Source organism: Oncorhynchus gorbuscha, linkage group LG21 (assembly GCF_021184085.1).
Source record: "Oncorhynchus gorbuscha isolate QuinsamMale2020 ecotype Even-year linkage group LG21, OgorEven_v1.0, whole genome shotgun sequence".
Classification (NCBI taxonomy): domain Eukaryota; kingdom Metazoa; phylum Chordata; class Actinopteri; order Salmoniformes; family Salmonidae; genus Oncorhynchus; species Oncorhynchus gorbuscha.
In genome coordinates, this window is record NC_060193.1 from 48,777,964 (window position 1) to 48,800,196 (window position 22,233).

Below are 22,233 nucleotides of genomic sequence, written 5' to 3' on the forward strand. Positions count from 1 at the left end.
TTAACTACTTAGGCTATCTATTTATTATGTGATAGAATATACCATTAATATGAAAACACGTTCGACAATTAATAACGCAAATGGTAAGTATAAATAGCTATTTGGCCAAACATTGAATCTGAAGTTCAATTAATTCTCTGCAAGCGCGACGGTGTTGTTGCGTATCAAAGGCGCGCAACATACACAGCACATAATAGGCTCTAATTGATTTAATTCATTTTTACCACAATTCACATTTCGACTATGTCAAAACAACACATATTATCATAACAGCCAAGAGACTTACCGCACCCGTTGGACTGACAGAAGTAAGAAAGACACCAGCAACTTGGTTGTCATTGTTCATGAAAATGACTTATGATGAAGACGGTGGAGACTTCTACGTTGTTAGAGCGATGAGTATAGGGAGCCAGGGAGAAGGAGCGGTATATATAAACTGGAACTATGCACCCCGAGTATAGTTTCTCATAGGAAATCCATCAAATCTCCTGATAGTCGACCATGGATTAGGTTGAATTCATCCGCGTTCGGAAATCGCCGGGATTGTTTGAGCCGCTCGGTTCCTTCTTTGCAACGTCAATGATCAACGTCTTAAACAGCAGCACCCCACCTCCTTCCGTTCCATTCAATTACAGTAACCAGTTTATGCACCGACATGATGACGTTATGGTTCACAAGGTACAGTAGGGCGTCTACCTACAGAACGAGACTCGTAAAAAGCCTTAAAACATTAAAGTATGCAAGCAACATCTTAACTTTGACTAGCCTATTCACTTTCACACGTTTTTCATTGCAAATTGTAGCTCCTTGGATTACATATCATTATCAATATTACTATAAAACGCTTTAAGATAAATTATCACTTGATACATTTCAAGCAGAAAGCCATGGAAATGGCACCATATCCTCTCAAAGTTGCTCCCTTTCTGAGAAAAGGCTGGTTGCCTACAATGCTTTCCCAACCAAAGTCGTGCTCTCCCTGTTTTTAGGAAACATGAAAATGTACAGTAAACTATCGCAGGCTAAACCCTGACACATAATGATATTGGCCACTTCGTGTTGGTAGCGTTCGTTTTTAGTATCCTTTACTTTCGATTAAACCTATAAAAGAATCAACAAAACGTGAGGAAGTTTGCACTGAGAAGCCAGACCACTTCCATTCGGCTGGCGGCAGTACTGCAATTTAGGGCTACTGTATCTGTCTGTCCAACCTGGTCTCAGAGCATTTCACATTATTCCGTACGTAAATCTGATATACAGTTTTCGTATGATATGTTTGTTTCATATGGTATGTATTAATTAGTGAATATCCACCACCCATTTCGTATGATATCCTACAAATTACAATTCTTATTATATGTTACGAATTTACAAAACATACAAAATGTTACGATTTTTCAAATGTACAATAGGTTACGGATTTGTAAAACGTTCGATGTTACGAATTCTTGCTAGGTAGCAAGGCGGATAACATTAGCTAACTGGCTAATGTTAGCTAGGCTAGGGGGTTAGCTAAAAGGGTTAAGGTTAGCTGACATGCTAAGTAGCTGCTAAGTAGATGATAAGTAGTACGTAGTTGGAAAATAGCTAACTAGCTAAAATTGTCCGTGATGGGATTCAAACTCACAACCTTTAGGTTGCTAGACATTCTCGTTATACACCCCCCCCCACCAACCACCTTACTTTTGGTTTTCATTTACTATGTTACATCTTGTCCATGAGACCAGGCTGGTCTGTATGCCAGTGGAATAATACTGTACAGCGGATTTACCTTTTGATGTCTCAGACCCAAGATATAATCTGCCCTAGTAGGAAATAGTATGGAGCAGGAACGCAGCCACAGGAGAGGGGAGAGAGGCTTATTTTTCCCTGGATGCATATTATAATCCCACACCAATTAGAAAGCAAGCACCCATCTCTCCCATTTTGTCAAGCTAATGCATTTTGAAAGATGTTCATGACATATAAATACATCTGAATCAGGAAGTATTCTTCCAAATTCTCCAACCAGTAGACCAATACCCCTGCTTTCTCACAGGTTGGATTCAAATAGATGGAGTATGTGGCTTTACTGTGTAATACAAGTAGCCTGATATAGGCTACTGTATAGCCTATCTACATGCAACATGCATACACAGAGGATATAGGCTACTGTGACTGACAACCATCCATTCTGTTTGATAATTTCTCCCTCCTGAAAACAGAATATAATAATGTGGTAAAAAGCAATTTCAGTGTACTAATTTAATCAAATAATGTACATACATTTATTGACACTTTTTAGTCACATAATCCATTGATGCATCAGACACACACATGGGTGGTAGTGTATGCACTATGCTAAGCTACACCCTCATATCGATGAGCTATCATGTGTCTTTTTCTCAGCGTAGCATTGAAATCGTACATTTCTCCCTGCCTGCTAACACACACCGCAGCTGTCCACTCCATAGGAGCACCACCATTTGTCATCAGTTAGGGCTTAAATTGGAGGGAAGCACACAGGGCTCCTGAATGGAAAAGCAACTTAAGCGGAACTAAATCCTTGACAAACAGATGTATGGCAGATGTGGCTGCCACAGTGACTGATGGGATGGAATCAGTCCTCTCTCTCCCTACACAACAGGACCTCCTGGGCCAGTATTTCTGTAATCCATCGAGTCATCAGTGCAGTCCCCTCCTCTCCCATCCTTTGCTAGTTGCTATTAGTGACAAGGGATAGCTCATACATGACACCTCCATGGGGTCATGTTCCATATGTCCCCTTTAAGATGTACTCTTAAGTCTGATTGGTGGATTTTCTTTCAGAGGGATGCCTCATTGTCAAGTGCTTAACAAATTAAAAACATTTGACTGCAACCTCAAATTATGTACACATTTACACCAGTACAAGGAGAATAGTACACATAACTAATTAATATACTGTATCTGAAATGACATGAAATAGGTTAGATTTGTATTGGAATGACAGCATGTAATGGTGTGGCTAGTGGCAATTTACTTTGTGAAAGTCCTTTATCTTGAAAACATGATTGCTGACATGCAAAACCATTTTGGGACTGTGTCAATAGTGGACTAATGAAGAAAATACATACACGTTTTCCGTTGTTGTGGATTATTCCTTTAACACAAGATGTCCCATAGAGACATACAAATGAAGAAGTCTTTTAGTCACTGTCTCTATATACACGAAGAATGTCTTTGTTGCCTAGGAGATCTGAATATAAATAATAATAATACATGTAGTTATTGCGTTATCTACAACATGATACTTAAATGAGAACTGTAACGTCAGTGCCATTTAAATGATCCATCCGTCACCAATAACATATCCATAATTATCCATCTATTCTCTCTCTGTACACGCTGTGTCGACGAGTTTACATGATTCTAAGCAACAGCTTGTTGCATATAGGCTGTATCTCCATCTTTTACTGAAGTAGGGATTCTTTTTTTTCTTCCCAGTACGGAGACCTTGAAGCACGAACTTATTCTTTCTTGTTTCATCCATTATTCTTCTTTCTCTCTTTCAAAAAAAAAAAGATACCCGTCTCTCAGTCTCTTGAGTCTGTAACAAGAAAGTAGGTGTTACCACAGAGGCATCATGCCCCAGAGCCATACCCACATGCTCTCCTTCCCGTACCCTGAACAAAGCGCTCTGGGCCTGGGGTGAGGGTGGGTGGTCGTCCCCATGTGGTTGGTTCTCTCTCCAGGGGCCATATCAGATAGTGTTTAACAGGTACAAGCTCATTATCCCAGGCTAATTAGATCCTAGCGGACTTCAGGGACTGGGGCCAATCTGGTCATGACACAATGAGGATAGGACAGCAGTGTAGGAGGGCTGAGTTCAGTAGGGCAAATGGTAGCAAAATGTTTTGAAACGGTAAATTAAAATAAGTGTTTCTTATTTTATTTCTTACAGGAAGTCTCTTCCTGTTTCAGTCCGTTTTTTCCCCCATTTGATGCCTAAGGAAAACATATCCTGTTACAGTACACGAGTTCAACCTTTCACACCAAAGGGCAGCTCAATACTCCAAAGTAGGCACCCTCTCCCTCTAGCTTAGGGAAAACACTTCCATTGCAATTGAAAAAGTCAGACCTAATCAACCAACCATTTCATAACTTGGTAATGATTAGAATGTTCCGACTGTGCACTTTCACCTAGGTTGATTAGACTGTATAATCAATTACATCACAGCGTTGTATCTTGCTAGCTTATTTGGCCTCTGTCTCCACAGTTAGACCCACGTTTGTCAAAAAATTATTAATCTGTACATTATATAGATAGAGGTAAGAAATAGTAACATTTTAAATTGGACAAACAGTACATGTGAGATGGGCCAAAATGACAAAAGTATAACAACGTATGTATCCAATAGAGATAAGAGAGATTTGTCCGCATTATACAAACTTCACAAACTGACTGGAAATGACACTGAAAATCATTATTCGCCACTTTCCGTAACGTCCTAGCTTCCGCTATCTTACTTCATACTACTAACACAGCATGTGTTTCTCAGTCTCCTATTCTTCAAGATGGCCGGGTTATAAACAACAACATAAATGCCATGACCGTTTTCAATTCATTTGAGGCCAGGACAAATGTCCACACTGCAGCATTTCAAAAGGTCCTGGTCGAGTTTCACTTTCAACATGCCATTGATTTTCACTTTCAAAATGTCATTGTTGAATTAAAGCAATGTACAGTAGGTATAAAGAGGGAATATCAAGACAAACATGGGTAGAGTATCTCTCTAAAAAGCTTCATGCAAATGACTGTAATGAGAAAGACAGAACCCATCTCCCATCCTTTGTGACACAGTATCATTTTCTTCAGCAGCTTGTAGGCCAATACGGTTGAAGGTAGGGTGGTGTGTTTGACAAAGACACTATGTTGGAGCCAATATGTTGACTCCTTTGATGACCGGTTCTCTGTTGAGGTAAGTAGCCCAGTACACTAGGTTAAAGGTTCCAAATAGGACAGGGAAAACTATCCGGGACATTTTGTCGATTTTGCTCACGCTGTTGTAGGTTTTCTTGGGGTCCAGGACTTCTGTTTCAGACGATCTTAGTTGTATGGAGGTGCTGTTGGAGATGGTGGAGATAGAGATATCCTTAGTGATGTTGGGGGTGTAGTTCACTCCTGCTGTACAGACGTTGTTGGGCTTCTTAGAAAGCACCATAGGGTCCCTTTTCTGTTGAGATAAAACATTTCAAATGTATCATTTAATATTTAATACGGTACTATTTGTGTTGGATGGATACAAATAGTCAGTGTTACATGTCGACCCTCACAAACCGGGGCTAAACGGTTTTTATTTTAACTTAACGATTTCTGTCAGTAATTATTATGCATGTACAGCATCAACATTTCCATCACGTCATCCCAAAAATACGACCGTAGCTCTCTATCACTTTTCAATGGTGGGATACTTTCTGGGACCCGCCATGGACTCACCTTTGGGTGCTGAGCCTCCATGGCCTTCTTGCCATCCCACGCCCAGCTCCTCTTGGTGAAATAGTTGACGGTGGCAAACTCGATAAGCGCGGAGAAGACGAACGCATAGCACACAGCGATGAACCAATCCATGGCTGTGGCGTAGGCCACCTTAGGCAGCGAGTTGCGAGCGCTGATACTGAGAGTAGTCATAGTCAGCACTGTAGTGACACCTGATAGAAAAGCAGAGACGTCATGTTCATTAGGGCACACAGTGGAAAAGGAAAAAAAATCAAATAAGAGTTACTAATTGGACAAGGCCATGTAGTCCCTCCTTGTTTCAGTCCGTTTTCTTCCATTCACTGCCTAATGAACCCTACCCATGTATGATGAGTGAGCTACAGGTTGTAATATATTATTTAGTGTTTGGGAATCGAGTGGTTGACATAATCTGTAGTGACGTGTGGAAGCTGTAGACATTTTGGGATCATCAACTAGATTCAGCCGCAGGCGGGCACATTTGTTCTTGAGCGGATGGTCAGGGGGCCGGAACATAATTACAAATCATTTGTAGACTGCAAATAGACCGCAAGAAGACCAAACAAGTATAATATTTCACAAAAACATAATAATTTCAAACATTGCTTCATTTGTATTCAATAACATACAGTATACAGTATATACAACAGTTTGTGGACACACATTCAAATTAGTGGATTCTGTATTAAAGTATTAAATCGAGCACACCACCATGCAATATCCATAGACAAACATTGCCAATAGAATGGCCTTACTGAAAAGGTCAGTGACTTTCAACGTGGAACCGTCATACAACAGCTCAGCCGCGAAGTGGTACAGTAGGCCGCACAAGCTCACAGAACGGGACCGCCGAGTGCCGAAGTGCGTAGCGTGTAAAAATCATCTGTTTTAGGTTGCAACACTCAATACCGAGTTCCAAACTGCCTCTGGAAACAACGTCAGCACAAGAACTGTTCATCGGGAGCTTCATGAAATGGGTTTCCATGGCCGAGCACACAAGCCTCAGATCACCATGCGCAATGCCAAGCGTCAGCTGGAGTGGTGTAAAGCTTGCCGCCATTGGACTGGAGACGCGAATGCATAGTGCCAACTGTAAAGTTTGGTGGAGGAGGAATAATGGTTTGGGGCTGTTTTTCATGGTCCGGCTTGGCCCCTTAGTTCAAGTGAAGGGAAATCTTAACGTTACAGCATACAATTACATTCTACACGATTCTGTGCTTCCAACTTTGTGGTAACAGTCCTGTTTCAGTCCCGTTCCAGCATGACAATGCCCCATGCATAAATAGAGGTCCATACAGAAATGGTTTGTCAAACTTGGTGTGGAATGCCCTGACCTCATCCCCATTGAACACCTTTGGGATGAACTGGAACGCCGAATGTGAGTCGGGCCTAATCGCCCAACATCAGTGGCCGACCTCACTAATGCTCTTGTGGCTGAATGGAAGCAAGTCCCCGCAGCAATGTTTCCAGAAGAGTGGAGGCTGTTATAGCAGTATAGGAGGGACCAACTCCATATTAATGCCCATGATTTTGGAAGGAGATATTCGATGAGGTGTCCACATACTTTCTTTGGTCACTAATAATAGCTCTCTCTATTATGGCTGGGAATACTTTGGAATAGATTTTCAAAATGGAAATCACTTCGAGCTGATTTGCTGGTGTTTTTACAGTCTTATTTCCAACAATAAATAAATTAAAGTATAAAAAAAACAATGCATTTATTTTTGCTCAGAAAACAAATAAAATCACGCGCCAGTTGGGGAACCCTGCTGTAGACATTCAGGGTTTTTTTAGGGACAAGAGAAAGCTGTTCATCACCTGTGATGTCTATAATTGCCTGAAAATCTATTTCAAATTGGCGTCATCATGGATGATACAGATAATTGTAGTTTAACCAGGTCGTTATTGTGAAAGGTAATTCGCTCTCAATGACTTATCGGGCTAACTAAAGGTTTAAATAAAAAAATCTAACACGATTCATGAAGATTGTGATGAGTGTACGGTATGTGTTGGGTGATGGGGCAACACACAGTGTTCATTTTGAGTTGAAAGTAAACTTTTTGGTAGAGTTTATCCAAGTGGTTGTGTTGAGGTCATACTAACCAAACACGGTCCTGGCTGGTACAGATTCACGGTTGAGCCAGAAGGACACCTGGGACAGGATCACGGTCATGAAGCAGGGCATGTAGGTCTGAATGACAAAGTAACCAATCTTCCTCTTCAGGTAGAAGTGACACATCATGACTGTGTACTGTCCTGTTGGTTTAGAGGACGGTGGGACAAAGAAATGAATTATTGCGGTGGTAACAACGATGGAGATATACAGTAGAAGGACATAGTGAATCGCTAAGTCATCCTGCATTTTTATATAATTATATTATATATTTGATAATTTTATCGAACTTTATAATATGCACTTTTGTTTAAGCGTTATATATATATTTTTTTTAAACACATGACAAGGATGCAACAATCGGCAACAAATATAATTATCTAAGAAAATAACTAAGCAGATGAATAAAATATGATAGAAAATGGTGTCCCTACAATATGTATGTTTTACACTCAATAGTGTGACAGTTGCTGTGTGAGGTAAATGTTTAGAGGTAAAAAAAGGGGAGAGGAAAAAAAACAACATATCCTGTTAACCAACTGAAGATTGCATTTGAAGCTTTAAAAAAAATCCTTTCCAGCTTCCCACAGCCGGCGCCTGATAAACTATAGAAAATCCACTGATGACTGCTGCGTTCTCCAGGCAAAATCCGATTTCTGTATCTCACTAATCCCCTGTCACAATCTGCATCCTGCCATCAGGGAAAACGCTAGCTCAGTCCTGCCCACTCACTCAGCTCGGCTCTGCTCTGCTGTGCTCTGGCCTCGCGCACTCGACAAGGACGCGACGCTACCAAATCTCCAGCGACTGACGGACAGATATCTGCACACCTTAGCTCCTAGTTAATCACAATTCTCCCAGGGGTGTGATGGAGGGGGGTTGACCTGGTGCCCCATGGGAAGTTTGTGTTTCTGTGAGCCAAAAGGACGCAGGGCCAACGCAGGCACCATCATGTCTCCAGCCCCAGAAGCCCCAGCTAGCCGGCGTCTTCTCGGCCCACCGGGGAGACACCCATGACTCCCAGCCTCTCTCCGCCTCGAGCGAGCGACCGACCGGGGACCGATCTTCCATCCGGACTGTTTGCTGTTGATGCATGGAGCCCGATGAGACTCATAGAGGAATGAACATGTACCTTTGGTGGATTTTACTGCAAGGATTCTGGAGCGTTTATGGGGAACTTCCATTCATTGCAGACAATAACGCAGCCATGTTGGTCAACTGGTGAGTACTAAGGCAACGGTCGTCCTTTACTTACATGTAAATATGCAAATATAAATAAGAAAACAACTGGAATAGGCTGGGTTTTGGGATTATGTCCAAAGGAGACATTGCATAAAGGCAATATATATATTGCATATATTTCCCTCTTTTACCAAACAGTGTACTATATCATTTTAGGGGAGTACGTGCTTATTTTGTAAATGTACTGTGAGGGGGTATAGGATGTCATGTCTCTAAACCGAGCCGTTTGATAATCTCGTCTTGATTTAGCCATAGAGGGATTGTACCTAAGATTAGGCACATGCTAATTCAAGAACCACAACAGAACTGACCCACTGGATTCCCATCGGGGACAGTGAACTCTACTGACTTGGCCCTGGGCCAGACAGACGGCCTACAGCCACCGCCTGACCTCCGCAGCTCCCATTTGTCACTTGCTGTCAAGCAGAGAGGAGCAGGTGGAGGAAAGGAGATGCGCAGAAACACACTTTTAGTTCACGGGCCTACTGAAGTTTGGGGTCAGTCCACAAATGGACTATAGTTGACACTTTACAGTGGCCACGCAGGGAAGCTTATAGGATCCCGTTGCCTACTTAACAGGCAGGGAGGGTTTTTAGTTCTTATCCATGATCAAGGGAGATTGCCATGGAGGGACTGTCCTGCCTCTCCTCTCCTTTCATGGCCAAAGAGTTAAACGGCTGTGATGATGACTCTGACTGGGCTGGATGGTTTCTGCTATTCTACGCACAACACCAGGGAAATCCACACTTTTAACAGCCATTCTGCAGACAGCAGCTGATGTATATTACAGTTCCACTTTACATAAGGGAATTAAAGCCTTTCAGTCCCACGTGTCCCTGCCCGGGAGCCTGGGATGTCCAATCTCTTGGGGGGCTGTGATGTCGTCCTCTTATGCAAAAGCCTGATGGGGGAGTCAACATGGGATTAACCCTTGACTCAGGACAGGAATAAGTGAGTCCACGTGTAGCCTAAGTGACAGCTGGCTACTTCCCTTCCTGCTCTTGCTCCTTCTCCAAACTATTTCCTTCCCCCCCTCTAGCCTATAGTGAAGTACAGTGGAGTTTGGAGAAGTCAAACTTAAAATGACATTGAAAGGAATAGGACACTTTCCCCAAAATATAAATTCCCTAACTTAATCGCCAAGAGTCTACTGACACACTTGTGCGTCAATCTAAGTAACATAATAACAGAATCCCCATGAAAATCGGTCAGTTTAAGATGGAGATATTTGCATGGGCTATGTCTGAATCCACCTCATCCGCCTATGTCAGTGTTCCGCACCTGCGGTGGAAGGTGGCCCGAGCTGCATCGGTGTTTGTCAGACCATGAGACATCCCAGGCTTTGGTCTTCTCACCAAAACGTCTGTAGCGTCCGAACGGTTTGGCCTACCAACTAAGATGACCACTCTTATGGAAAGACGAGGCTTTCGTTTTGCTCTACGAACCCCCAGAAGTGTCACAGGACTCGTCTGAAGGTAACCCATACAAATGAACGGAAGAATGGAGGTAGTTTTGTGGCAACAAAAATTATGGGTTAAATGTGTCCAAAAAACAAACATATTTCCTGAGCTTTCTTATGTCTCCTAGATATAGGACAGACATTTCAAAACCTTCTTTTAAATCCATTTCGAATGTGTTACTCAATGCGTTTCTATGGGCTATAGTAGTAAAGGCCAAAATACAATATTTGATCAAACATTTTTTTCATATATTCTTTGATACCTAAAGGGGTCCTACAAATCTAAATCAAAAATGTCTCAATCTACATTCCATTCCAACATCCATATGTGCATAGCAATTAGAATGCATACCGTAATACATTGCTTAATTCTAGGGTATGCAAGTGTGGATATCGGAAGAGGCCTGGGACAGGTTGAATGTATATACAGTTGAAGTCGGAAGTTTACATACACCTTAGGCAAACACATTTAAACTCAGTTTTTCACAATTCCTGACATTTAATCCTAGTAACATTTCCCTGTCTTTGTTTAGTTAGGGTCACCACTTTATTTTAAGTGTAATGTCAGAATAATAGTAGAAATAATGATTTATTTCAGCTTTTATTTCTTTCATCACATTCTCAGTGGGTCAGAAGTTTACATACACTCCATTAGTATTTGGTAGCATTGCCTTTAAATGGCTTAAAAGCTTCCCATAGTAAGTTTGGTGAATTTTGGCCCATTCCTCCTGACAGAACTGGTGTAACTGAGTCAGGTTTGTAGGCCTTCTTGCTCGAACACGCTTTTTCAGTTCTGCCCACAAATGTTCTATAGGATTGAGGTCAGGGCTTTGTGATGGCCACTCCAATACTTTGACTTTGTTGTCCTTAAGCCATTTTGCCACAACTTTGGAAGTATGCTTGAGGTCATTGTCCACTTGGAAGACTCATTTGTGACCAAGCTTCCTGACTGATGTCTTGAAAAGTTCAATATATCCACATAATTTTCAGTTAGCCATGCTAGCTAATAAGTTAGCACTTTAGCGAGTGTACTCGGCAAGTAGCCAATACTATGACCTACCTCATGATGCCATCTATTTTGTGAAGTGCACCAGTCCCTCCTGCAGCAAAGCACCACCACAACATGATGCTGCCACCTCCGTGCTTCACGGCCGGGATGGTGTTCTTCGGCTTGCAAGCCTCCCGCTTTTTCCTCCGAACATAACAATGGTCATTATGGCCAAACAGTTGTATTTCTGTTTCATCAGACCAGAGGACATTTCTCCAAAAAGTACGATATTTGTCCCCATGTGCAATTGCAAACCGTAGTCTGGATTTTTTATGGCGGTTTTGGAGCAGTGGCTTCTTCCTCGCTGAGCGGCCTTTCAGGTTATGTCGATTATAGGACTCGTTTTACTGTGGATATAGATACTTTTGTACCTGTTACCTCCAGCATCTTGACATGGTTGATTTGCATTTTTCGCACCAAAGTACGTTCAGGCATTTGGAAATTGCTCTCAAGGATGAACCAGACTTGTGGAGGTCTACAATTTATTTTCTGAGGTCTTGGCTGATTTCTTTAGATTTTCCCATGGCGTCAAGCAAAGAGGCACTGAGTATGAAGGTAGGCCTTGAAATACATCCACAGGTACACCTCCAATTGACTCAAATGATGTCAATTAGCCTATCAGAAGCTTCTAAAGCCATAACATTATTTTCTGGAATTTTCCAAGCTGTAAAAAGGCACAGTCAACTTAGTGTCTGTAAACTTCTGACCCACTGGAATTGTGATTCAGGGAATTAACCTGTCTGTAAACAATTGTTGGAAAAATTACTGTGCACAAAAATGCACAATGTAGATGTCCTAACCGACTTGCCAAAACTATAGTTTGTTAACAAGAAATTTGTGGAGTGGTTGAAAAATGAGTTTTAATAACTCCAACCTAAGTGTATGTAAACCTCCAACTTTAACTGTACTTCACCTCGACTGGTGTAGATGTCCTCAGAGCCTGCGGTCTGGCCAATCAGGTGGTACTGGTTGAGACGGGATCCGTCTTCTGCCACCACTACAGACTTGGCAGCACCGGTTTGCCAGAGGTACACCACCTCAGAGACTGGATAGGCATCTGAAAGAGATAAACAGGACACTGTGAGGATGCTAATGAGATATTATACAGGCCAGGGCACATATCAGGAACTAGCATGTCTCAGATCGAAATTATAGTTGAAACTCAGATCTTGAGTCAAGCGACACTAGGATGAAGCTATTTCTAGGGCTAAACGTTCTTCTGGCAACACAATCGGAGGCCTATATCGTGTAAGCATGACATGCATGCTGGGGTAGGAACATAACAGTTTGTTACTTATGTCCAGGACACAAGGTTCCTCATATTCCACTCTAAGTGAAACTAAGTAGTGGTTTGGTGTTCAAGTTGATTTATGTAGCAAATGCAAAGTCCTGGTGCCAAAACATTGCTTCTGATCCTGCTGTGTTGAGTACAGCTAGGCACCCATTGTGTTTGTGGATTCGTCACTTATGTGGTGAATGGTTTTCTCTCTAAGAACAGATCTTAAGAGACAACATAGCTATACCAAATCTCTTTTCCTTTACCATAGTAAGGAAATCGACTGGAAGCTGTACAGTATAGACTAGAATAAGGGACTCTGCCAACTTTGGCCCTCTGGGGGCTTCAGGCTTGGATTGAACTGTGGTTGAGCGCATGTTTGCAACGCAACACAGCTTGTTAATCACATAGCCACAGTGGCTGATTGGAGCTGACAGTGTCGGCTAACGCTGACCCCCAAGGTCTGGTCCAAATTACGCCTCTGCCACGGCAGAGAGGGTCATCAGGCATCGTGACATACAGAAAGACACAGATGCATACGTAGACAGACAGACAAATGGTTAGACGGACAGACAGGCAGGCAGGCAGACACACACACAAACCCACCAACTTCAAATTGTAGCCTACTATTTTTTTTTGCTCAAATCAGTGATCTGTAATCAAATTATTTCCCAATTAATCTAAAAGGGAAATTACTTCTCTTGTCAGCTCTCTGTGTGGATTACAGGAGGGTCCAGTGTGGAGGTCACTCTAAAGCTGGGGCAAAGCCCTAAAGACTCATGACATCCACAAGGAGTTGCATTGGCTCCTCTCCTGAAACACTGACCCAAGATAGAACACAAAGGCCTGCCAACCATTAGGATCTCTTAATAGGCTGTATCAATAGAACAGTCTGGATCGAGGAGTAATACAATGTTCAGGTCAGCTACAGTTTACAGTAGCCAGGTAGGGCATGTCAAATATGAAGATTTTGGAGATCTGTTACAACCAGAAACACACTTTTTACACTACTCATAACAGACAGTTGTCATTTGAAGTACAAATGTATCTATTTTTCCTTTTTTAAATTAATTAACAAAAGTATTGTTACTCTCAAATCATGAGATATATACTATGTACATTCTACACTGAATAAAATATAAATGCAACATGTAAAGTGTAGGTCCCATGTTTCATGTGCTGAAATGAAATATCCCAGAATTATTCTAAACACATAAAAAGATCATTTTTTTCTCTCACAAATTTGTTTACATCTGTTTGTGAGCATTTCTTCTTTGCCAAGATAATCCATCCACCTGACAGGTGTGGCTGGTAGGCTTGACGAGACAAGACGAACTGCCAGCAGACAAACAGAAACCATTGGTATAAATACACAGGGGATAATGGGAACAAATTGGAGACACCTGGTGGGGGGTGGAGACAAGCACCAAACAAGTGAAACAGATCAGGGTGTGACAGTACCCCCCCTCTAGGGGCACCACCTGGCGTCCTACCCGGGCGCATACCTGGTTGACCGGGATGCCGGCGGTGAAAGTCAGCGATGAGGGCCGGGTCCAGGATGTCCTTAGCGGGGACCCAGCACCTCTGCTCCAGGCCATAACCCTCCCAGTCAACCAGGTACTGGAAACCCCTGCCCCGAGGTTGAACACTCACGAGGCGTCTCACCGTGTATGCCGGATGGCCATCAATGAGACGGGGGGGGGGCCTGGAAACAGGAGACAAAGGGCTGTGAGACAAAGGTTTAATCTTAGACACATGAACCATGAGATGTATACGGAGGAAAGCAACAGTTGACAAACAGCAGTGGGATTAAGAATTTTAGAGATCGGAAAGGGGCCGATAAAGCGGGGGAAAGTTAAATGGGATTCCACCCTGTGGGGCAGATCCCGAGTGATGAACCATACCCTCTGCCTGAGACGATAACGGGAGGAGTTCTTAAGGAGAGCGGACCGGGATCTCTTCCAGGTACACCGACAGCGATGGACTAACATCTGGGCTGAGGGTATGCTGACCTCTTCCTCTTGCTCTGGGAAGAGTGGAGGCTGGTAACCCAGGGAACACTCGCTAGGTAAGAGCCCAGTGGCCGAGCAGGGAAGGGCGTTCCGGTCGTACTCCACCCACACGAGTTGCTGGCTCCAGGTGGTAGATTGGCCGAGACGAGGCACGGAGTGCCATCTCCGGGTCCTGATTGGCACGCTCCAACTGGCCGTTGGACTGAGAATGAAACGCGGAGGACAGGCTAGCCGACAACCCAATGAGGGTACAGGTAACTTGCAGGTAACTTGGGGAGGGGAATGAAATGGGCGCCTTTAGAAAACCTATTCACCACTGTAAGGATGGTGTTGTTGCTATCAGACAGAGGGAGACCAGTGACCGGGATATATGCAACCAGGGGCGATGAGGCACCAGGGAGTGGTTGAAAGAGGCCAGCCGGAGCTTGCCGCTGAGTCTTGTTCAGAAAACATAGTGGGCCACCGAAACCTTTGCCGGATGAAAGCCAGGGTCCAGTAGGAGCTGGGTTGATAGGTAAGCGTCGAGGAATGTTCCCATTCCAGGACTTGGGGAGCGCGTCTGAATCAGGGCCCCCTGGGGTCCGGCTGGGAATGCTGCACGTTGTGGACCAGGCTCTTGATTCCCCAGACAAGTGTAGTAGCGAGACAGGAGGTAGGGGAGGATGGTCTCTTGGTCTGCTGGTGTAGCCGCAGAACTATACAGGCGAGAGAGAGCATCAGGCTTAACATTATTGGGCCCAGGGTGGTATGTGATGGTAAAGTTAAACCGAGTGAATAACAGAGCCTAACAAGCTTGTTTGGAGTTGAGGAGTTTAGCGGTGCGAAAATATTCAAGTTTCTTAAGGTCGGTCCAAACTAAGAATGGGTGTTCTGCCCTTTCAAGCCAGTGCCTCCACTCCTCCAGCGCCAACTTGACCGCAAGAAGCTCTCGATTACCAATGTCATAGTTCCTCTCAGCAGAATTCAGGCGATGAGAAAGGAAAGTGCAGGGGTGCAACTTTTGGTCCTGGGCCGAATGTTGGGACAAAACGGCCCCCACTCCAATGTCCGAGGAGTAAACCTCCACCACGAACTGACAGGATGCCCTGTTGGCAGCTTAAGACCATGGGAACCTTAGGATAAGTGAGTGCAGAGAGGGAAGAAGCCAGGGTGCTGTGGCTTCGAATGAAGCAGCAGTACAAAACATTGCAGCTGCACTCTAGAGGTGGGTTGGGGCCAATCCATCACCACTCTCACCTTGTCAGGCTCCATCTGAACGTCCCCTTCAGCGATGACGTATCCCATAAAAAAGATAGTGGAGCAATGGAATTCACACCCTCAGCTTTCACAAACAACGGGTTCTCCAGGAGGTGCTGGAGGACATGTCGGACATGTGCTTGAACAGAATGGGAGCAAACAAGGATGTTGAAGGCGTTCTTCCACTCGTCTCCTAGCAGCCAGAGAGGGAATATAGCCGCCTATCAGGCAGTGTGGTGGAGGAAGTCATTGGCACAATCAGGTGGCGATGTGGAGGAAGGGAGCTGGCGCTAGCCTTGCTGAAAACCTCCAGGAGGTCCTGGTACTCCGCGGGAGCGGCGGTGAAATCCAAGGCTTTTCCAGAGCCCGCAGGAGGACATCCTGGGACAGACTGCGCCGCTTTAAGAAAATGTGAGTGTCAGAACGGACTCCAACCCAGGATAGAACCAGTGATCCAGTCAATCAGGGGGTTGTGCCTCTGGAGCCATGAAAATCCCAAAACAACAGGAACATGGGGAGATTCAATATGTAGAAGCTGTATGGACTCAATGTGATTGCCCGACACTCACAGGTTAATGGAAACCGTACTGTGAGTGACCCTGCCAATGGAGCGTCCGTCCAGTGCTCTGGAATCCATGGGAATGGAGAAGAGTTGTGTGGAGATGCTCAGATACTAGAGTAGCGTACACAAAACTCTCGTCAACCCCAGAGTCAATGATCACCCGGAGAGATTTAGACCAATCACCCCACAACAGGATAACATGGAAAGGGGTACGAGTAATAGGAGTTAGAAGACTCCCAGTATGGCCCACCAGCGTACTCGTATCTACTGATGAGCCTGGTCTTTTACTGGACAGGTGGATATGTAATGCTCTGTAGCACCACAATACAGGCAACTGTTGGAGCTCAGCCTGCGTAATTGTTCCTCAGGCGACAAACTAGCCCTGCCCAGTTGCATAGGCTCTGGAGTAAACGAGTCGCCCGTCCCTGATGATTCCAGAGGGGGCTCGGGTGACTCGGATCCTCTCGAGAATGCAGGCGTCGGGGAATTCCTGGGTTCTTGGGAGGCGAGAAAGCAGTCATGGACGAGTGTGGCCGAGAACAGATCTCTCTCTCCTGCGTTCCCGTAGGCGCCCAGATCCTTATGGTTAAGGCTATGATGGAGTTGTGTCTAAGGGTAACTCCCGAGCTGGGAGTTCGTCTTTAATCTCCGCTAATATTCCATGAAGGAAGATGTCAAACAGGGATTCCAGGTTCCAGGCAGTCTCGGCGGCCAACGTGCGAAAGTCTACCACGTAGTCTGCCACACTACAGCAGTCTTGACGTAGTAGAAGTAGCTTTCGGGCCTCCTCTCACCGTTGAATCGAACACTTTACTCACCTCCGCCACGAAATACTCCAGATGAAGGCAAATGGCAGATTGTTGCTCCCAAACCCTCGTTTCCCAGGTGAGAGCCCTTACAGACATCAGCGTTATGAGATACACTATCTTCGAACAATCCAAAGGAAACGAAGAGGGTTGCAGCTCAAAAGATGAGGGAGCAATGGGAAAGAAACGCCCGGCAGGTTCCAGGATCCCCAGCATAGCGCTCCGGAGGAGGTAAGTGGGGTTCTCAGGAAGCCGGAGTAGGCTGGATAAAATCACCAGTGGTAGCACGATTACTGAGCAGCTGGGAGGTCTCCGTTGTGGCATGTTGCCTGATTGATAGTCCATGGAATTTCTCCAGTAATGATTTGAAACACTGGACATGGCGTTCCGCCAAAGTATGTCCTTCCGTAAGGTAGCTCCTAATTATTCCAATGGTGCCTCAATGCAGGGAGAGTGCTGGGTCAGTCATGGCCAGTTCATACTATAACGACACAGGACAAGACCCATATGCAGATACAGGAGGCAGATGGTCTTATATTTATTAATAGACAAGGGGCAGGCAAGAGGCAGGTCGAGGACAGGCAGAAGTTCGTAAACCAGGTCAGAGTCAGATGGGTACAGGACGGCAGGCAGGCTCGAGGTCAGGGCAGGCAGAATGGTATGGCAAGCGGGCTCAGAGTCAGGGCAGGCAGAAAAGGTCAGTACCGGGAGGAATAGAAAACAGGGACTAGAAAAACAGGAGTACGGAAAAACACACGAACTGGCAACAGAAAAACGGAACCATCGGTTTAAATACACAGGGGATAATGGGAACAAATGGGAGACACCTGGTGGGGAAGTGGAGACAAGCACAAGACAGGTGAAACAGATCAGGGTGTGACAGCCACAGATGTCTCGAGATTTGAGGGAGCGTGCAATTGGCACGCTGACAGCAGGAATGTCCACCAGAGCTGTTGCCAGATAATTTTATGTTAATTTCTCTACCATAAGCCGCCTCCAACGTTGTTTTAGAGAATTTGGCAGTATGTCCACTCGGTCTCACAACTGCAGACCCCGGGTATGGCATCATGTGAGCAAGCGATTTGCTGATGTCAATGTTGTGAACAGAGTGCCCCATGATGGCTATGGGGTAATGGTATGGGCAGGCATAAGCTAAGGACAATGAACACAATTGCATTATATCGATGGCAATCTGAATGCAGTGATACCGTGAAGAGATCCTGAGTATATTTGTCATGCCATTCATCCGCTGCCATCAGCTCATGTTTCAGCATGGTAATGCACAGATTAGGGCCTAATGAATTTATTGCAATTGACAGATTTTATGATATGAACTGTAACTAAGTAAAATCTTTGAAATTGTTGCACTCTGCGTTTTATATTGTATGTAAAGTATAAGGGTGCAACCTTTAGGGTAGTCAGAAACCTAGTCTCGGATTCAGGAAAGCACTGGCTAGGACATTACCTGCAGTCCAACAAAGAGAATTCAATCAAGTGCAGATGAAGGATTTACGTGTTATCAGAGGTGTTAACCTCATTTAAACTGAAACGACTAGCAAGCTGTTCCTCTCTTGAACACTGTCACTGTAGAAACAGTGTTGGATATTGACGTGAAACCACACCTGTCCTAAAAATGCAGCGCCAACATTCTGAGAGAAACCTCAGAAACAGCACCTTTCCTATCTGCTATCAATTTGAGGCCTTGGTCTCTTTAGGCATGCAGGGAGATGCAGAGGAAAGTGGATAGTGAGGAATAATGGGCCAGTCAGAACCATGGGAAATAAGTGGAGGTACAGATATAGGATCTTAATTTGAGAGAGTTTGCAATAGCAGGGAAATAATACTACAGCAACAGGAAATTTGAATTGTTATTTCGATTGTAATTGACAGAGATTTTTCAGAAGTTAAAATCCAGTCTGAAATGAATTTCAAGGTGGAAATTACAAATTTGAGAAGAATTTTAAATCCTCAAATACACTACATTCTGCATTGCAGAAAAGTTCTCCTGCAACAGGTTGATCAAATTAATATCCTGCATCTGTATAGAGTCCTCAGCATTTGTAGATGGTTTGCATATAAAATTGAAAAACACAAAGGCCTAGAGAACCAGGTTAAGAAAGGGAAGAACCACAGGAACCTGGAAGAAAGAAAATGAGACATAGAGAGAGAGAACACTGAGAGAGAGAGAGAAAGAAAATGTGAGGGTGAGTCATGTTCTTCAAGGCTATACACTGTACCAGTCTACTTCATTTCAACTTCATTTCCATGTTCCATGTCATTTTTGTAAATATCTTCTTTTTTTTATTTTTAATTAAGGATGAAAAGAATGACTGTAGTTTAATCCCCGGATGACAAAGTGTCTTTCTGGATTAAAGAAAATAATCAAAATGAGGTACACTGTGAATGTTCCTAGGGACTAAACAAGCATTTCTCCCTCGTTGTAGGAGGAAAATGCCTGTGTGTGTGTGTGTGTGTGTGTGTGTGTGTGTGTGTGTGTGTGTGTGTGTGTGTGTGTGTGTGTGTGTGTGTGTGTGTGTGTGTGTGTGTGTGTGTGTGTGTGTGTGTGTGTGTGTGTGTGTGTGTGTGTGTGTGTGTGTGTGTGTGTGCGCGTGTGTGCGTGTGTGTTGGGTGGGAAGAACAAAGAAAAAGAAAGTGATGGATCAATGTAAAGTGCAGTAACTAAGCAACCAAGCTCAATAGCATGTCATAGCACTTTGCTGTAGTACTGGTACTACTTGCCATGCCTAGTGGATTGCTATTTACAGTCAGACTTCTTGGATGGCTTTAGCCCGAAAGCCAGGGCCAAAATGTAAAGTTGGGTGGGTTTAGAAGCATTAAGGATAATGACGCGGGAGATACCATGATTTAGTAGTAGAGCTAAAGGATTTGGCAGGCGGTGCCTGTCACCTATGCCAACTTAACGGCAACCTCTACCCGACTGAGATTGCACGGTACAAACCCATCTATTACATAACATGAACATTAGGAGTTGCGATAGATGAATGAGTAACTGAATGAACGAATGGCTGAATGAGTGAATAAACAAATGAATAAACGAACAAACAAATACATGGACAATGAACAAGTGAATAAATGAAATGATGGATAGATTTGATATCATCTTCGTTTAGATACTGTCCACGCACCCATATATCTTAATCAGAAAACCTGAGCCATCTACTGTACCTGTGAGGAGACTGTGCTAGTACCTAATACTAATAGGATGGTTTTACAGCGTCTAAAACCCTCCTGTGGTTTTAATTGACCATGGGAATAGAAAAGAGCTACACCGTGCATACAGCAATGCACTGATTGAGCCTTGCCTGTAATACGCAACCCATTTAAATCAGCCTCGTATATCAAAAGAGGCTGTGCCTAGGTCCCAAATGGCACCCTGTTCCATATATAGTGCACTACTTTTGACCTGAGTCAAAAGTAGTGCACAAAATAGGGAATAGGGTGCCATTTGGGGCATTATGCGGTCCTCTGTACTCTCCATACAGATAACCTTGTGTTAGCAATGCATGGACGACAATAGAGAACCCAGCCCCTAAAAGCACTTCAGTTCACCACAGCTCTGATCGGTTGAAGACTGAGAGAGACTTGAATGCCATCATTCCATAGACTTCAATGACTGTTTATTACAGCACTCTTGTAGATTATTTCTGTATCATGATATAGTTCTTTACACCAATTGAACCATTTTATGAATTTAGATGTGGAATAGTGTCAAAAGGGCCCATTTTTGACCTGTGATGTATTTTTACTGGTCATTTCAATATTTTACTGTTCCTTGTAGTACAGTGCACTAGTTATGAGGTAATCTTCAAAAAAGAGTGCCTGCTAAAAATACAATATGCAATAGTCTGTCAAAAAAGCATAAGAAGGCGATCCCACATCTCAAGTATGACGTTGCATTGACCCCCGAATGACGTCTTAGCAGCAGCAGCATGGTCAAGTCAGACATTTTCCATGCTAATCCACAGACCTATACAAATGTAGGCTCTTAATTTTTTTCCAGTTTGTTATAACAGGAAAATAATCAGGAAACAGGAAATATTGAATGGACATTTTTGTAGAGGTTGATACATTTTTCATTAGGGCAAATCAAGTCTAAAATTTCAATGTGGAAATGACAAACTTCAGAAGCATTTTTAACTCTCAAATAGACTCCACATTTGAAATGTCCTGCAACAGTTCTCCTGCAACAGGATGATCAAATTACAATCCCACATCTATACAAACATACACATACTCCCTCCTCCCCACACCCTACCACATCCATTGTACTTATCATGGACATTATTTGATAAGACTTAGTTTTTCTGTGCTGCTTGAAAAAAAGGTCAACTGTGGGCCAAGAGAGTAAAGGCAAGATGCACTTTCCATCATCCTTCATATCCCCTATGAGCTGGGCTGCACAGGAAAGCAGTTGTATCTGGTGGTGAAGTGGGATGTGTGGGTGATGGAATGAGAAATAGAGCCTGTGGTCACAGTGCTCAGACAACTGTTATACCCGTAGTAACTGTATCGGTATGCTCTGTATGTAAATGACTCAAATGCAAATGTTTTCTGAGTGTCTGGCCTTTTTTTATCAGGGCAAATCTAGTCTGAAATATCAAAGTGGAAATTCTGAACTTTAGAAGCCTTTTTAAAACTCAAATACACTACAAGTTTGCGTTTCCTGCTTAGCAGAAAAATTCTCAGCAACAAAACAGTGATCAAATTAAGATCCTACACCTGTAGGGGCAGTCCAATCAGCTAGGTAATCTGGCTATATACGTCCTATGGTGTGACAAAGCCCAGGGTTTACTACTGTGTGACATGCTCAGGGCATTCCTATTAGCTTCCCTGGGACTATCCATCTGTGGTGACTCCGTCTAAAAGGTCAAGATACGGCTGAGCTATTTCAGGCCAGCACTTAAACCAGGCAGGCAACACCCATACCAACCCCGCCTTGCCCCAACCCACAACACTTCAGGAGAATGTTAACATAAAAGGAT

The 22,233-nt window shown here is 43.8% G+C and overlaps 2 protein-coding genes and 1 pseudogene across 2 annotated transcripts in view; 1 reads left to right on the forward strand and 2 right to left on the reverse strand.

Annotated features, from left to right (window-relative positions):
- Positions 1-1,149, reverse strand: part of LOC124008645 (gamma-aminobutyric acid receptor subunit gamma-3-like) — a 41,784-nt gene extending 40,635 nt beyond the window's left edge. Inside the window, exon 1 of the mRNA XM_046320123.1 lies at positions 287-1,149. Within this exon, the coding sequence (XP_046176079.1) occupies positions 287-339 (53 nt within the window). The 5' untranslated portion in view covers positions 340-1,149. The remainder of the gene's footprint in view (positions 1-286) is intronic.
- A 1,095-nt stretch (positions 1,150-2,244) lies between these two features.
- LOC124008365 (gamma-aminobutyric acid receptor subunit alpha-5-like) overlaps positions 2,245-22,233 on the reverse strand; it is a 31,792-nt gene continuing 11,803 nt past the window's right edge. Inside the window, exons 7-10 of the mRNA XM_046319590.1 lie at positions 12,252-12,395; positions 7,580-7,732; positions 5,459-5,670; positions 2,245-5,195 (exon numbers count right to left, since the gene is read on the reverse strand). Of these exons, the coding sequence (XP_046175546.1) occupies positions 4,890-5,195; positions 5,459-5,670; positions 7,580-7,732; positions 12,252-12,395 (815 nt within the window). The 3' untranslated portion in view covers positions 2,245-4,889. The remainder of the gene's footprint in view (positions 5,196-5,458; positions 5,671-7,579; positions 7,733-12,251; positions 12,396-22,233) is intronic.
- LOC124008363 overlaps positions 8,305-22,233 on the forward strand; it is a 58,296-nt pseudogene continuing 44,367 nt past the window's right edge.